Source organism: Miniopterus schreibersii (genome assembly GCF_964146895.1).
Source record: "Miniopterus schreibersii genome assembly, chromosome: 18".
NCBI classification, from domain to species: Eukaryota; Metazoa; Chordata; class Mammalia; order Chiroptera; family Miniopteridae; genus Miniopterus; species Miniopterus schreibersii.
The window spans coordinates 23422711-23439235 of NC_138121.1; the positions used below are offsets into that span (position 1 = coordinate 23422711).

Here is a 16525-nt window from a genome sequence, read left to right on the forward strand (position 1 = left end):
TCCCTCCTGACAGCCGTCCACACTCAGGGGCCATGATGGGCAGGGGCTGGGAGAAGGGTAGGTATCATGGACCTAGAAGGGGTGGCTCAGTAGATTTGGTTTTTGTCTTTTCTCCAAATGTGACAACCACCCAATATTATAAGAGCAGCCACCACGAGAGCTCACTATGTGCCAGGCCCTGTGTTAAAATGCCTTTTCTGCTCTTAGACCTCAGCAAGAGTGGCCCTGGATCTGGCCTTTCTCCAGCAATGCCCCTTCTCCCCAGGGTGAGGGGTTCAAAGGGCTGTGGGGTTAAGCCCACCCAGAGGGACACCCTCTCCACCCAACCATGAACTGGCTACCTGGGATTGCCGAATTTCCTGCCCAAATAGCCCAAGCCTGCATGCAGCACCTGCTCCTGTCCTCCTCAGGGCCCACGAGGTGGCCAGGGCTGGCTGTTAGCTTAGTTGTGCTGACCGGGGCATCCATGCTGTGGGAAGAAGGGGCAGGGGCAGAGAGCCCAGGCCTGGAGGCTGGCCCTCGTTCTGCTCCCCTATTCCAGCTCTGAACACCAAGGGGTCCTAGGATTCTAAAGTCACACTCATCCTTCCAGACCAGCGCTATGCGACAGAACCTGCTGTGCTGAAGGCACATTCTCTGTCTGTTCAGCCAGCACAGTAGCCACTAGCCACATGTGCTTGCAATGTGGCCACTGCAACCGCGAAACTGAATTTTAAGTTTAAATGTAAAGAGCCACCTGTGGCTGGTGGTTGCCGTATTGGACAGCACCATTCCACAACATTATGAAGGTCTGTGTGCCACTTCTGTAGGGGAGAGAAGTCTTTTACTTAACCATTTGATATGTTTAGACCTAGGTTTGGTCAACCCCACTCTCATCCTGGGTCCTGCAGTTTTAGGGGCAGTTGCATTCTCCTCACCTCTTCTCTAGGACAGCCCTCCGAGCAATTCATTATCCTATGACTACAGTGAGAGACAAAGTCACCTGCCCAAAATCGCAGAATTATCAGTGGGATTTGAGTTGGGATTTGAATGAGTGTCTGACTGGCTCCCAGTTACTAATTATGATGGGTCTGGCCCTGGATCAGGTGTTTCCATAACCACTATTTAACTTAATCCTAACCATTATCCTCAGACGCAGGTCACAGGAACCTCACTTACGCTCACCACCCCTCCAAAAGTTACAAACTGCACTCCTCTTTTACACACGAGGAAGCCAGCTCAGGGAGGCTGAGCAAGTTCACAGAGAAAGCTGTGGAGTCCAATTTCACACCCAGGGCTGCTGAACTCCAAAGCCAGTGTTTCGGGGAATGACTGAGATTACTGCTGCTCCCCTCGAATTTAAGGATTTCAGAGTAAGCCCACAGAATGTTGAATTCTAGCTGGAAAGCGATTTCTTCCCAAAGCCAAGCATGTTGGCCACCGAAAGCAGCCGAGTCATGTTCATTACTGCTGTGTGTGGAAAATTTCAGTTTATCCCTCAACCAGTCTGACCAGTTTCAGGCTGGAGTTATAAGTCTGCTCTACAGATTGACTCCCAAGAATCAAGCCCAGGACATGCACAAGAGGCCTACTGCTGTCATGTGACTAGCAAGTCACCAGGAGGGGCCTCCCACCAGTTTGTGGTGCTACGCAGGTGGAGACATTCAGAGCTTTTGTTTATAAGAAACCACAGATGTGCTGGGTGCTAAGTGACTTTTTAATGCACTTCATCTCATTTCATTCGACAAAGCACGTTTTGCCCCTTGACAGTTAAAGAGAAAGCTTACTGAGTCATGCATTCACTCATTTATTCAGCAGTTACTCCCTGGGAGCTATGTGCCCTGCACTGAAGATCTGGTCCCTGTCTTCATAGGGAAAGAGCATAAAAGAAGGAAGTAGCTCCATAGAGGAGATAATTACAGGTTGGGACACATACCTCCGAGACACTGCAGATTGAGTTGTTAGGGAAGGAGATGTCTGAGTTGAGACCTGCAGGATGGGAACGGGCCAGCCCCTGGGCCTTTGCACCTGCTTTGTCCTCTGCCTGCAATGCTCTTGCTTCTGAGTCAAAGAATCACCATGTGAAGGTCTGGGCCCAGACTCTGCTTCTCTCTGTGTGACCTTGGACAAGCCACTTTCCTTTTCTGGGCCTCAATTTTATCTTCTGTAAATTGAGGGATTGAACTAAAAAAATCTTGAAGGGCCCCTGTAGGTCAATAGCTCGGATGCAGTAAATTTTCTCTCCTTCCCAGCAAAAAGAAGCTATTGTTCAAATAGATTTGTTTTCCTTATAAAAGCCCATTAGGGAAAATTTGGAAAGCAGAGGGAAGTTCAGATGAAAAGTCAACCATAACAATAATTCTCCCCATAAACTCTGTGAAGGCAGGGACTTGTGGCCTTGTTTCTCAGTCTCTCCCAGTGCTAGTGGCAGTCATATCGTAGTAGCAGCAGCAGCAGGAGGAAGAGCAATCGTAGTAACAATACGACAATGATATCACCAACAGCAGCTAGTTATCTAGCACTTTCTGCTAACCAGGCCCTCTTTAAATTATTTGCATGGATTATTTTATTTAATCTGCACAATAATTCAGAGACACATATACCATTCCTACAATGCATATACTATACCTCGTTATACAGATGAAAACACTGAATTTCAGAGATGTTAAGTAACTTACTCAAGGTCCCATACCTCGTATACACAGAAACAGGGCGTGGTAGATGCTGAATAAACATTCAGTCGTGTTAAATCCCTCTCCTGGGTTACAGTGATGGCAGTAAGGTACCGAGCAGAGCGAAGTCTGATTGTAACTTGAGTCCAAGGGATATTCTTGATACTTTTCTCCCAAGTAATTTTTATTGCATGTTTATTTTCAGCAGTGACACATTTTCCCAAGGAGAAAATACTGAAGATACAGATAAGCATAGAGAAAAAGAGAAGAAATGAAGGTCCCCATAAGGCTACCGGCTGCTATATTGTTAATATTTGGTATATTTCTCCCAGGCTCTTTTCAATGTAATTATTTTACCTGGTTGAGCTCAGACTGCGTACGCAATTTACTCTGCTGCTTTTTCCACTCGGTGTTCTATCATGAGCATTTCCCATGTTATTATGAACTCTTTATAAACATTCTTTTAATGACTGATGCAGCCTTTTACAGGTGAATCATCCAGTATTTAAAAAGTACGTTAATTTCATCTGTGAGGGATATGGTAGCCCATTAGTAGGAAAAAAAGAGCCATAGTTTTAGGGGCCCCTGCCCTACTGCCTACCAGCTATGCAGTCTTGGGGGAGTCACTTCTAATTGCCAATCCTCATTTTTAACTGAAAATACCAATAATGTAATAGCTACTTCCTGTGAGTATTGTGAGGTCACAGCAAGATGACATACGCAGAAGCATTTTTTTAAATGTACACAGTAAAACATGTTTTCTCTGGGTAATGCGTTTTCATTTTTCTGGAAAACTGATTCTTTCAGAATGCAGAAGTGGGCTCAAATTTAATCAAAGTGGCATCTACAACAGCAAGAGCCCTGAAGGAAAAAGATGACCAAGTCTACTGCCAGCCAGAGTTGTTATGTGAAGGTAAAATATATCCCCTACCCCTGTGTTTAGGGAAGGGCAGAACTTCATGAAGATCCCAGGCCTCTTTATGTAATACTTCCTTCTGATTCAGAGATGCTACGCATGGACAAGGGACAAGGAGGAAGGCTCTTTGGGATGCCCCAAAGAAAAGCGTTGGGGGACAGGTGTTTTTCATGTCTTCAGACCCCTCGCAGGAAGGTACTGGGTGGTCACTGGACCCGGTGACTTTCACGGCTGTCCTCTGCAAACACTGTGAAGTAGTGAACGCTGACTTACAGGCGCAGCACGTTTGGGTCTCTACCTGTACACGTTCATGACACCCTGCAGAATAGGTGCTGTCAGCCCCACGTCGCAGAGGAGGTAACCAGGCCGCGGGAAGGTTGAGCTACATACACAGTGTAAACCCCTTGAATAGAATTCACACCCACTAGAACAGGACTCCTCAACCTGGAACTACTGATCCCCGGGGCCGGCCATTCTTTGTGGTGCGGTCCATCCTGGAAATTGTAAGATGTTGAGCCACATCCCAAGCCTCACCTACCAGATGCTAGTAGCACCCCCACCCTGAACTGGAACAAACAGAAACACGTCTGGACATTGCTAGTGTCCCTTGGGGGGCACCATCGCCCTGATTGAGAACCACTGCCCTAGAATATAATAAGTCCATGGGGCGGGGACCATGTTTTTGTGCTCAATGTTATCACCAACATGTGACCAAAGTCTGGCTTAGCCGGGTCTGAGCTCAGCACTTAAGATCGTAGTGAACAGGCTTGCCCAGGGTACTCCAAGAGTGGCAGGGTGTGGCTCTAAGTTCAAACCTTGCTCTCCGCATTGGCTGCCCCATGCCAGGTTCAGGCATCTGGAAGGGTTCCATCCTGGGGACTCTCCTAGGATGACCTCAGATTTGCTCACTAAAAACCATTTCTGTAAACAGTGCCCCATGGATCCAATAACCAGTTCTGTGCAGCACCCCAGACTCTTGGAGTCTTTAAAAGTGAAAATACAGATCTTGTTTCTAATTCTTAAGGCATCAACTTGAATTTCCTCTCACCCGCCACGTGGTATGGGCAGATGGAGGCTTAAAACATTACAGTTTTTTTGTTTCTCAGAAGAGAATTACTGTTTATTGTCGCAATCTTGGGCGCTACTGAAAAGTATGACAATAGATAAATCCCTCATAATCCCTCCACCCATGACAAACCCTTGGAAATATCAATCCAGACTTTTTGATTGTGTATGGATTGCTTGGCAGATGCCAGGCCCTCTTCTGGGAGCTGTTCAGAGGTCCTTTTCTTTCTTCCTGGCACCATCACCCTGTTGTTATTCACATTCGATGAGCTCACGCATGAGGGGCTGAGCTCAGGGCCTGGCCCGTAGTGCGGGTCCAGCGAAAGGGAGCCATGGTTATTAGAACAACCCCAGCGGGCAGGTGTTGGCACATACTCTCTATTTAGAACCGAGGACAGCAAAGCTGAGGATGGTGTGATAACCTGCCTAAGGACAGGCAGCAAAGCCAGGATCTGCACCCAGTCTTCTCTGACTCAAAACCCCTTAACCTCTGCATTTATACTTTTACGAATGTGTACCATGCCATGTAGAATGTTCTGAAATGGCTTCTTCCACCTAATGAATTAGCCTGAGAATTTTCCCACATCTGAAGATTCTTCAAGAATGTGGCTTTAATAGCCATGCAAAATTTGCTGGGATGAATCATACTTTACGTAATCAAGTACCTATGGTTGGCCATTTACGGTGTGGGGGAAGGGAGTCCCAGACCAGTTTGAGGGCCCAAGAGCACCATGGGAAGTCTCAGGCCTCTTTAGGACTGACTATGGGCATCTTTTTCTGATTTAAGTGTGTGACTAGTCCCTCCTCCTCGAGTTCATCATGACCTGTCTCTTGGAAGTTTCAGGATTACTTACCTGTGAGATTAGACATCTTCCCATCTCAATAATCCATTCTCCTTCGCTCCTCACTGCGCCTGATAACCATTTATGTCTTGGGTCCCTCTCAGGAGGCCTTTATGTGGCAGATGTGTCCATCCCTGCTTCCTTGTTTCTTGGACATTATATTTTCACCAGCAGTTGGCTCTAGCTACCTGGGATATTTCATAAGAGGGGGACTTCCATCTTGGTATTCAGACTCAGAAATTTAATTTGACACAACAGGCATATATAAATATATGTGCATTTACATGGACAACATTTTAAGGTTTTTTGGATTACAAAAGTAGTAAGTATAATGAAAATTTCACAAAATGAGAAACTTAGAATGTACAATATGAAAAAAACTATAAGTTATCACCCCAACAATGGTTCTAAACTTTTTCTCTTCATTTTTAACATAGTGGAGATAATTCTATAATCAGCCCATTACATTTAATCTTATGACATAGATACTTTCCCATGTTATTTAAATTCTTTGTAAATATTATTTTAACATGTTATTATATGAATTCACCATATGTATTTAATTACTCCCCACTGACACTCCTCTCCACAGATTCAGAAGTTTCTTTCCCCCACCCTCCCACGTGTGCGTGCACACATGAGTACTTTTTTTAAAGAGCTTTAAAAAATTGCAGTAGCCTCTGATTTTAATCATGTAATTATTTTTGATTTCTATCTTGGATAATTAAAGATTTTTATGTACTTAAGTACCTTGATTCTGCACCTCCTCATAGAGCCAGCACAAAAATCAAAGGTTCCTTGCCCTGCACTGTGACTACCCTGATCCAGTCCAGGGCCTGAACTGAGTTCAGGGATCCTGGCCTAGGAGCAGTTTTTACGGAAAAGGTGCCCAGCCCCGTACAAGGGTCAGATGCTCCCCGCCCTTGGTGATGGGGGCTTCATCAACTGTGTTGTTCTCCCTAGGCTTAGAACTGCCTCAGATCAATTATGCTCACAATGGGCAGCTGTATCGATACATCTTTGCCGTTGAAGTCCAGTGGAATTCCGTCCCAACCGAGGTACTGATCCCTGGGTGATCACCGCCCACAGCAGTCCTGTCTGTCCGCAAAGCCGAATTCTCAGGTTCCCAGACTGGGTGGCCTTCATTAGAAAAGGGAGGGCAGGAGGGAGGTCCCCTCAGGGACAGCAGGTAGGTCAGAGAGTGAGGTCAGTTTGGGACAAAATACGTTTGAAGCAATGATAAGCCAGGAGAGGGAGCCGTACCTGATGGGCTGAAGCTCAGAAAAGAGGCCATGGCTGGAGTTTGTCCGCCGATTTCTTTATTCCATACATGTTTTTTGAGCACCAGCTACGTGCTGCATGGCGGGAGGCAATGAGAATAAGGAAGTGTACAGGGGACCCCAACCCCTGCCTCACCCTCTCAGGCAGAGAGGGTGCAGCTGAAACTTGGAAGATTTGGTTGTTTTTTTAACCCACTATTTGTGGAACACTTGCTGTATCCCAGGGACTATGCTAAGTGCTGTACTAATACCACTTTTCCTTAATATCTTCGTTTTTAAACAATAAAATGGAAAGTGTTTTTTAAAAAAATGTATAGTGCAGAAAGGTACAAAGTAAGAAAATTAAGTTTTACACACACACACACACACACACACACACACACACACACACACAAGTCACTCCCCACTAATCCCACACTTTACAGGGAAACAGGCCTCTTGGTGATTAAGAGAAGTCCGGTGACCCGTACTTTTAAAACAACGAAGGAACTGTACTATACTTTACATGTTTGCACTGAATACGCTAGTTTATTTAACTATAGAAAAACTGCAAGGTAGTGCCAAACACCAGATTTTTGTTTTGAAAAGAATTCGGTGTGTAGTGTCAGCTATGTGGTGGCAGAAGGACCTTTGCTTCGAGTTGGTGGGGGGAGCTCACTGCTTTCACTTCTTGTTATCCTGACCAGAGGTAGATGTCATTTGGGAGTCTACTTTGGAGGGGCTTAACCCCCTTTCCCTGGGGGCCTCGATGCCTTCCTATTTGCAGGGGATAGTCATGCTTTCCCACAAGTCATCCCCATGTTTCTCCTCTTTGGATGTACAGATAGTGAAATATGACATTCTCACAAAGTCGTTCTTAAAATGGGGAGAGGAGCACTGCTGGCCGATGGAATCCCTGTTTGTGCCCACACCAGGCGCCAAAGACGAAGATGACGGTAAGACGCTGGGGAGGGGAAGCCGCCCACCATACTCTGCTTGTGATCACATCCTCAGACAGAGACATCATTTGGGGACAGTGGCCCCGCCCACATGACACAGTTGGCAGAGTCATACTTTGAAACCCAGGTCTGAATGAATCCAAAGCTGCAGGTTAGGGAATCCTTAAGACCACCTATACCTCTGACATCAGCTGTGAGCTCAGTGGTCCCCAAGACCACCCTTGGTTTCAATAAAGGACTGACAGGACACCCTGGAAACTCTTATACTCAAGGTTATGGTTTATGTCAATGAAAAGAGAAGAGGCGCCTGGGGCAACACCCAGGAGAGTTCTACGAGTGGAGCCACCCCTGAGGGTGCTAAGGAGGGTAACAAGAACCAGAGGTGGGGCTGCCCCACTGAGCCTGCCAGCTGCTTCCCTCAGGTGAGAAGGGAGTGGTTTTCATGCACAGCATGGTGCCAGGCAGGGGTCCCCAAGTCACTGTCATCTCCGAGGTGGGGGATTGTTGGTACCGCCTGCTGCTGAGACTGGGCTGCTTGAGTGTGTCCTGTGCATTCTGTCCATGGGTAGGGAGTGGCATTGTCTTCATCTCACCAAAGGATGAAGTAACTTGCCCAAGGTCACACGCCCAGTGCCTATAGAGACAGGGTTTGAGTCCAAGCTAATCTGAAACCTGGGAGGCCTCGGGAAGAAGCACGAATATTTGCTGCAAGTTTGCATGCATTTTCATTTAACCCTCTCCGTTCCTTGAGAGTGAGTGCTTAGACTATTTCCATTTTACAGAGGGGAAAGCTGAGACTGTCTGTGTGCTGCGTGTGCACAAGATGAATTGGTCTCATTCAAATACCATTTGAGTGTAACTAGTCTGAGTTTAGCCAAGTGACGCATATTAGCCTAAATGCCGCATCAAAACTGATTCTCTATAATCAGAGTTTCTAAATAGTAGGGAAGTAGCCATTCTTCAGTGCATGCAGTAATTTACAAAGTGCTTTTATAAATCACCATGCAAGAGATCCTCTCAACAAGCCTATGAGGGTAGGGACAGTATCCCCACTCTACAGATGAAGAGACTGAGGTTTAGAGAGGTAAAGGGACTGGCCCAGCCAGGGCTGGAAACAGGTCTGCTGACTCCTGTTTCCCTGGCCTTTCTCTTCTGTTCACACAGAATATCAAATTCACTTCCCTCCTGCTTTCATAGATACGGACGTTCAAAGAGGACAGGGAGACAGCTGAGACACTTATCCTTCCAGCTGGAGGAGGTTCAGAGCTGCACTTTTACAAAGTGTCTCTTTTTGTTTCCCCAAAGGAATTATCTTATCAGCTATTGTCACTTCTGATCCTCAGAAGTCGCCTTTTCTGCTTATTCTGGATGGCAAAAGTTTTACAGAACTGGCTCGCGCATACGTTGATGTAGACATGCACCTGGATCTCCACGGGTTATTCATCCCGGACGCAGAGTGGGACCCGAGGAAGCAGGCCCCTTCCCAGGGAGGCCAGGCCGGGGCTTTGGACTGCCACGTGGCCTCATCGACCGGACAGGCCTGAATCCCGCTGACAGGCTCCGGCAGGACACAGGTACGGCCCCTCGCTGGGTAGAGGGGAGGGCCTTCGTGTCATTTGGTGCTCATTCTTTCAGTGTTCGCTTTGAGACAAAGGTGTGGAGACAGAGCTTATCAGTATCTTTCATTTTGTTTTGGCCATAAAAACCTTGTCTGAGAGTTGATCAAATATTTATTGATGAGCTCTAGCACTTCTAAGAAAGTCCCTTTCCTGCGAAGACCATGACCATGGATCAGAAATTATGGTGTTAACGTATTCATCGTTCTTAGAATGAGCAATCACTGACATACTGGAGGAGAGACAGATAATCATTTATCATTGCTCCTCCCTCCCTTCCTCCCCGCCTCTCCCTTCCCCCTCTGTTCTTTCCAGTGGACTATATTGTACGCCTGGGAGTTCTCGCCTTCTCAACCATGCCCTGTTAGTAAATTGTGTGGCCAGGAAGGCATGTGGCTTTGTGTCATTCCATGCAAGGCATGACATAATATAATAAATATAAATAATAAAATATAATACAAATAATAACTTTAAAGTCTGTTCGGACCTTATTTTATTTTTACATGGCTTCTTTCTTCTGAAGTGCTTCTAAGGCAATAAAATACAGTGGCAGAGCTAGAAGGCTGATAGCAAGCTTGATGGCTCATTGTACAACCAAAGGCTCAACAGGTAGGTGTGGGAACCCGCCTTTTACAGGAGGGGGCTAAGGGTCTGGATACTGACCCGACTGGCCATGGTCGAGGGGCTAGAATCCAGGATTGAGTCCCAGGCCAGGGCGGGATTGAGGTGTTCTTGCCTGATGCTGAGAACCAGGGCAGCAGGCCACGCCCGTGTCTGTACACAAAAGAAGGTTCTCCAAGATGAATGTGCTGTCAGGTTAGACCAGGCGTTTGGGGCAGAGGTGGAAGGAGTTTGCTGGTGGGGATGGAGGACACTAGGAGCAAGCCAGGCAGGATCCCATGTGAATGCTGGGAGCCCCATGGACATCTGAGTCTCACCTTTATTATCTAGTGGGTGCTTGGTGCCTGGTTTAGAGAACCAGAGGCAGGCTGGATAGTTCTCACGTACCTGTGTCATGGGGTCAGGGAGGGCTGGGATTCCACCCTTAGTCTTGCACCTGCCTCCTCCTCAGTCTAGATTTCATTCAGTCACCGGAAAGGATTCAATGACATGTCTCAAGGATGGGAAGGAATTTCAGATGGTAGCGCATGAATACCCCAGAGGGGGCAGATGGTCTTGGCTTTTGCCCTGCAGCCACGCTGAAGCCATACTCAGCTTCTCCTCAGAGGTAGGCACCATCAGGTCAGGGAAATTTTTTTAATTTACATTTTTATTGGAATAATTATAGATTCATGTGCAGTTGTAAGATATGATAACAAGAGATCCCACTTGAACTTTACAGTTTCCCCCAATGGGGGAAGTTTTAGTACAATATCACAACCAGGATATTGACGTTGATTCAATCTACAAATATTACTTGGATTTTCCCAGTTGTACGTGTATTTGTGTGTGTGTGTGTGTGTGTGTGTGTGCAGTTCTGTACAATTTTATCACATGTGTAAGTTCCTGTATCCACCACCACAGTCAAGACACTGAATAGTACATTGACACAAGGATGTCTCGCGTTGCTTTTCTATCACCACACCTACCTCTGTCCCACCGCCACCTCCCATTCCTCACCCCCGGCAACCATTTCTAAAATGTTATCATTTCAAAACTGCTATACGAATGGAATCGCAGTATCGACCTTTGGGGACTGGCTCTCCTCCCACAGCAGAATTCCTTGGGGAGCCCTCCAGCCTGTTCCGCTGTCAGGTGCGTTTTATCTACTGCTTTACCCTCACACCTAGAACCCTGCCAGTGTTCTCAATACACATCCGTTGAATGAATGAGTTCCCTCAACAAACAGATTTGACTCGATCATGTGCCGACGAGAAGTGGATATTTTCCTGAGGATCTCCGGGAAGATGAGGAAGACCGTTCCGCAGAGCCCGACGACAGCACACGCAGTTCCCACACAGGCTGCGCTCACCCGCCAGCCCCGATCTCTTCCAGCCGTCCCCCCACTGGTCCCTCAAAACCTCTTCTGTCCTCCCAGAATTTCCTTCTCACCCTTAATAAAAACCCGAGCCCTAACGGTGGCGGAATGAAGACCATCCCCTTCCTCACACTGTCCCTCACAGGCCTCAGCTCCTCCAGCCTCCACAGGGCGGGTCAGGAGGGCAGGTCAACTGCGGTGGCCTAAGAAGTGTGACAGGTCCGCATTCAGGCGGCAGGGATGGAAAAGAGTTGTGACAAATGTGACAGTCACTCGCCTACTCACTATCTACTTCAAATATTTGAGAAGAGGGTGGGATGAAAAAATGCTTCCCCACCTGCATTCTCCTCAATTCCAGTTGCCAAACATACCCAGAGCTAATCACGAAAAAGGGCGCAGCTCTGCGGGGAAGAAAAATACGTCCGCGGTTTGTTTGCCTTGCTTGAGATGACAGGTGAGATACCAGACTGAGGAGGAAGCTTGGCACGACTGATCTTTCTCTCTACGTCTCAAGAACCACCACAGGCCGATGCTGTGACATCTGATGAATCTTGGCCCTTGTTTCCATCGCGACTCATGCACAGGCCGGCTAACGAGCCCCAAGCGCCACGGGAGCCAGCGCGTGGGCCTTTCTGCAAGGCCACAGGGCGGTCCACCCCGTCCTCCAGCCTTCCCCCCGTGCTCCGTGTGGGTGGGCTACGTGACCAGGAAGCCCTGCAGGAAAAATCACTCCAGCCTTGCTTATTGCTCTGGTGAAGCCACAGCATTTCACAAGCGCGCACACTAAGATGCAAGAGGCAGGTACACGGTGAGCTCTCAAATGTTTGCTGACTCGCTCCCTTTTTCCTCCAAGGGCTTCTCTAAGTTGATTCCCACTCAGGTATAAGCTGGATCTATATACCTGCACAGATCAACTCACACAAAAATCTAAGTGCATTCGAGCTACATCAGCATTATTGGTTCACGTTCACTTCCTCCCAACCAAAGTTCCCGAGCCTCTGGCTGACTCCTTTAAGAAAGTCGCCAGTCCAGGTGAAATACCTTTGATCCCTTCTTAAGTTGTTTTAAGACTGTTTGGGTGGTTTTTAAATGAGAAGTCTGTCCCATGGCCAATCAGGAAACGCAGACAGAAAAGTCATCGCCACCTTCCTCATGGCCCAGCAGTGGTGAGACCTGTGGCCTCAACACCAGCTTCCCGCTGGGGGCTCAGACTCGGCAGCCAGGTGCGGACACACACAGGCCCGGCTGCACAGGCCACTGGGCGGCCTCAGGAAACGGGCTCTTGAGGTCAAGCACCAGTCAAGAAGCTTGAGATGTTCTCGGACGAGGCAAGCAGAGAGAGATGTGGAGGCGCTGTGGGGATGAGCCAGCCTTTGGTGATCAGCAAAGGCTTCTGGGAAGTGGCCAGAAGGAGCACAGGTAAGGTACCGTACCGGTCCTTGTAGGCTGAGGGTGCATCTCCGGACAAGACTTTGCAGGTAGATGTGAGTTAACTGAACAAAGCAGGTGGAGAGTGAATTCCCCAAGAAAGAGCAGTGGGAAGAGTGAGAGAATTGGGGAATTTCCCCTTCCGTCTGGTTATAGAAGTTGAGCATGTTCATTGTAGAACACATGGATACATTTAAAAAAAGAAATGAAGAAGACTCCCCCAGAGTCCCACCTTGAAAAGGAAACCCCTCGAATCATTCTGGTGTGGGGTTTTCTTCTAGTTTTACATTTTCTCTGTGCACACTTTACATATTAACAATCACTCTATAACCTACCCACCAGTTTACAGCCTGCTGTTTCTCACTTAACATACGACACACGCATTTTTCCCAGGCCACTAAATTCTTCTAATGGGTGCACGTTATTTCATCTTTGGGACGTGGCATGATGTGCTCCACCCTGCTGTTGGACATCTAAGTTGTTTGCGGTTTTTGACTCTTACAAATAATGCCAGTTCAGCAATTCTGTGCATGGGCTTCTAGAGCTCAGCCCTCTCCCCCGCTCTGCATTCAGGTGCTTGTTATTTTCTTTGGCTAGATTCCCAGTTTTGGATTTCTGAGCCAAAGATAGGAAAACAAGGTTTGGGGTGTTCTTTGAAAGGCCAAAGGGTTTGGTTTGATTCATAGGATACTGAGAAGCCATTCTAGAATCTGAGAGGCTCAAATGATCAATGTGGCTGTAGGGCTGAGAAATCCATATTTCTTGGGAAATAGAAAAAAAAAGGGGAGGGTACATGGTGATATAACTATAGTCCAAATCTCCCCTTCTTCCATTTCTTTATTGTTTCTTACCCTCCATATCTTTCCATTCCATACATACACTTGTTCTTTTTCAGGCATATATTCACTTCATTCATTCATTCATTCATTCATTCATTCATTCAGTGATAACCAACACTATGTTGGCATGTAATGTGGAGCAAAACCAGTGTCCCCCCTGTCCTCAGGGAGCAAATGGCATAGCACAGGACACAGCACCAAGGAAACAAACCAACACAATTCAATGGATTGGGGGTAAGAAAATGCTGTTGTTGGGAGCCAGGGATGGCTGATACGTGAAGAATAGTAGCAGGTAACGAGGTGAAATGGCTGATCTAGATAAAGAAAGGGGCAGTGTCTGGACTGGGATTAGGAGACAGCATGGTAAACTTGGAAAACCTGAACTGTGAGGTAAAAGGTGGGCCATAGAAAAGAGCTGCTTTAACCAGACCCTCAACTTATCTATGCTCAGGTGACATGGAATTGGCATCAACTAAAGAGAAGTCTCCAGTGACTTCGAGGACAGATGGTCATTTTTAAAAATGATACCTTTTTTGGGATCTAACTCACATACCATAAAATCCACTCATTTAATGTATACAATTTGATGGTTTTAGTATATTCAAAACTGTGTAACTATTACCACTAATTTTAGAACATCTTCATCAGCTCCCAAAAGGAACTCTGGACACATTAGTAGTCACCTCTTACTCTGCACCCCTCCTCCCCAATTATAGGCAACCACAAATATACTTTCTACTTTATATGGATTTGCCTGTTATGGACATTTCACATACATTAAATCATACAATGTGTGGGGTTTTTGTGATTGGTTTCTTTCACTTAGTGTAATGTTTTCAAGTTTCATCTATGTTGTTGCATGAATTAGTACTTCATTCCTTTTTTGGCTAAATAACATTCCATTGTGTGAATAGACCACATTTTGTTTATTAAGTCATCAGTTGATAGACATTCGGGTTGTTTCCTCTCTTGGGTTATCATGAGTAACGCTGCTGTGAACACTCGTGTGAACATGTTTTCATTTCTAGTGAGTATATTCCTAGGAGGGAAATTGCTGTGTTATATGGTAACTCTATGTTTAGCATTTTGAGAAACTCCCAAACTGGTTTTCAAAGTGGCGGCACCATTTTACAATGCCACCAACAGTGTATGAGAGTTTCAGGATGTCCACAGCCTCCCTAATTTGTTATTGTCTGCTGTTTTTAGTTTAGTCGACCTAGATACAATGAAGTGGAATCTCATGGTGGTTTTGATTTGCATTTCCCTAATAACTAATGGTGATGAACACCTTACCATGTGCTTATTGGTCATCTGTACATTGTCTTTGGGGAAATATCTGCTCAAATCCTTTGCCATTATTTTTAATATATATTTTTATTGTTGACAGTATTAGAGATGTCCCCCATTTTCCTCTCCTTTGCCCCCTTTCACTCAGCCCCTATCCCACCCCAGGTTTTCACCACACTATTGTCTGTGTCCATGGGCTATGCATATAAGTACTTAAGTTCTTCAGTTAATCTCTTAATCCTTTCCCATTTTTAAACTGGGGTATTTGTCTTTTTATTGTTGAGTTGTAAGAGTTCTTTATATATTGTGGATGTAAGTCCTTTATAAATATATGATTTGCAATATTTTCACCTATTCTGTGGGTTGTCTTTTCGCTTTGATGTACAAATGTTTTTAAATTTTGATGAAGTCCAATTTATCTAATTTTTCTTTCACCTTTTCTGCTTTGGTGTCAAACCTAAGAAACCACTGCTCAACCTATAGTCCCAAAGATTTACTCCTTTGTTTTCTTCTATGAATTTCATAGTTTTTAGCACTTACATTTAGGTCTGTGATCGATTTTGAGTTGATTTTTGTATACAGTAGGAGGAAGGGGACCTGCTTCATTCTTTTGCATATGGATATCCAGTTTTCCCAGCATAAAAGTCACCTTTTAGTGTTTATGAATCTTCCAGGTAGAAAAAAAAAAAAAAGTAGCTGCTTTTTCTCCCTCATTCCCTAGATGTTTCCTTCAACCAGCGAGAAACAGCTCTGGGGCAGTTCCCTGCTGGTCCCAGCCAAGCCTTGGTTCACGGAGCAGGAGACCAAGATGGAATCTCCGTCAGCGGTGGTTGCCGCGGCCCCTTCTGCAGTGGAGATTAGAACTCCTCCTCATCTTCATCACAGGGTGCTGCTGGAGTGCCAGGTAAGCCCAGCATGTAAGTGCTCAAGGCAGAGTCAAGTCAAATCCCTGGTGGGATTTTCTAGGACTTTCTTTAAGTACATCCATCCACTGTGTTCCAGGAGGGCTAAAGGGACTGATGTTCCTAGATATCCAACTGTATTCTAGGAGGTAAGAGAGCTGTCTTCAGGACAGGAGAAAGGCATGGATGGGTTCCCTGATTTCCCCTTCAGCCTGATACTTGGGCTGGGCAAACAAGAGGTCTTACCCCTAGTTCAGAGTTCTCTAAATTGCCATTGTAATCAATGTCTACATCATTTGTGCATTCATCTCTAAGGCCAGAAACTGAGCTTTCTTATTAGAATAATAGCAATCATATGACAACAGCTAGTGTGTATTGACAACTCACGCTGTGCCAAACACTGTGCTTAAGCACTTCACATGCTGGTTCTCACGTGATCCTCGCAACAACCCTGAGGTAGATCCTGGTACCATTCCCATTTTATGGATGTGAAAACTGAGTATCAGAACAGTTAAGTAACTTGTCCAAGATCAAACAGATGGTTCCTGAGACTCCAAAGCCCAACTTCTTTTTGGGGGTGGGGGACATATTTTTATTTTTATATTAAAAATTTTTTTTAACTTTTACTTTTTTTAATTTTCCAATTACAGTTGACATACAATATTATATTAGTTTCGGATGTACAACATAGTGATTAGACATTTGTATAACTTACGATCACCCTGATAAGTCTAGTGCAGAGTCCAACTTCTTAAACTCCTTCTATTGCCCTAATTTTATTCG

General features: G+C 45.9%; 1 protein-coding gene across 2 annotated transcripts in view; it reads left to right on the forward strand.

The window, feature by feature from the left end:
* BCO1 (beta-carotene oxygenase 1) overlaps positions 1-16525 on the forward strand; it is a 51991-nt gene that overhangs the window by 22414 nt on the left and 13052 nt on the right. Inside the window, exons 8-12 of one of the 2 annotated variants that reach the window (XR_013997578.1) lie at positions 3459-3564; positions 6438-6532; positions 7578-7689; positions 8998-9266; positions 15562-15744. Coding sequence is in view for 1 of the 2 variants with exons in the window: in XM_081119252.1 (XP_080975378.1) it covers positions 3459-3564; positions 6438-6532; positions 7578-7689; positions 8998-9236 (552 nt within the window). In the remaining variant the exon portion in view is untranslated. Of the gene's footprint in view, positions 1-3458; positions 3565-6437; positions 6533-7577; positions 7690-8997; positions 9306-15561; positions 15745-16525 lie in introns of those variants that run through there. The other variant, XM_081119252.1, reaches the window with a different exon arrangement.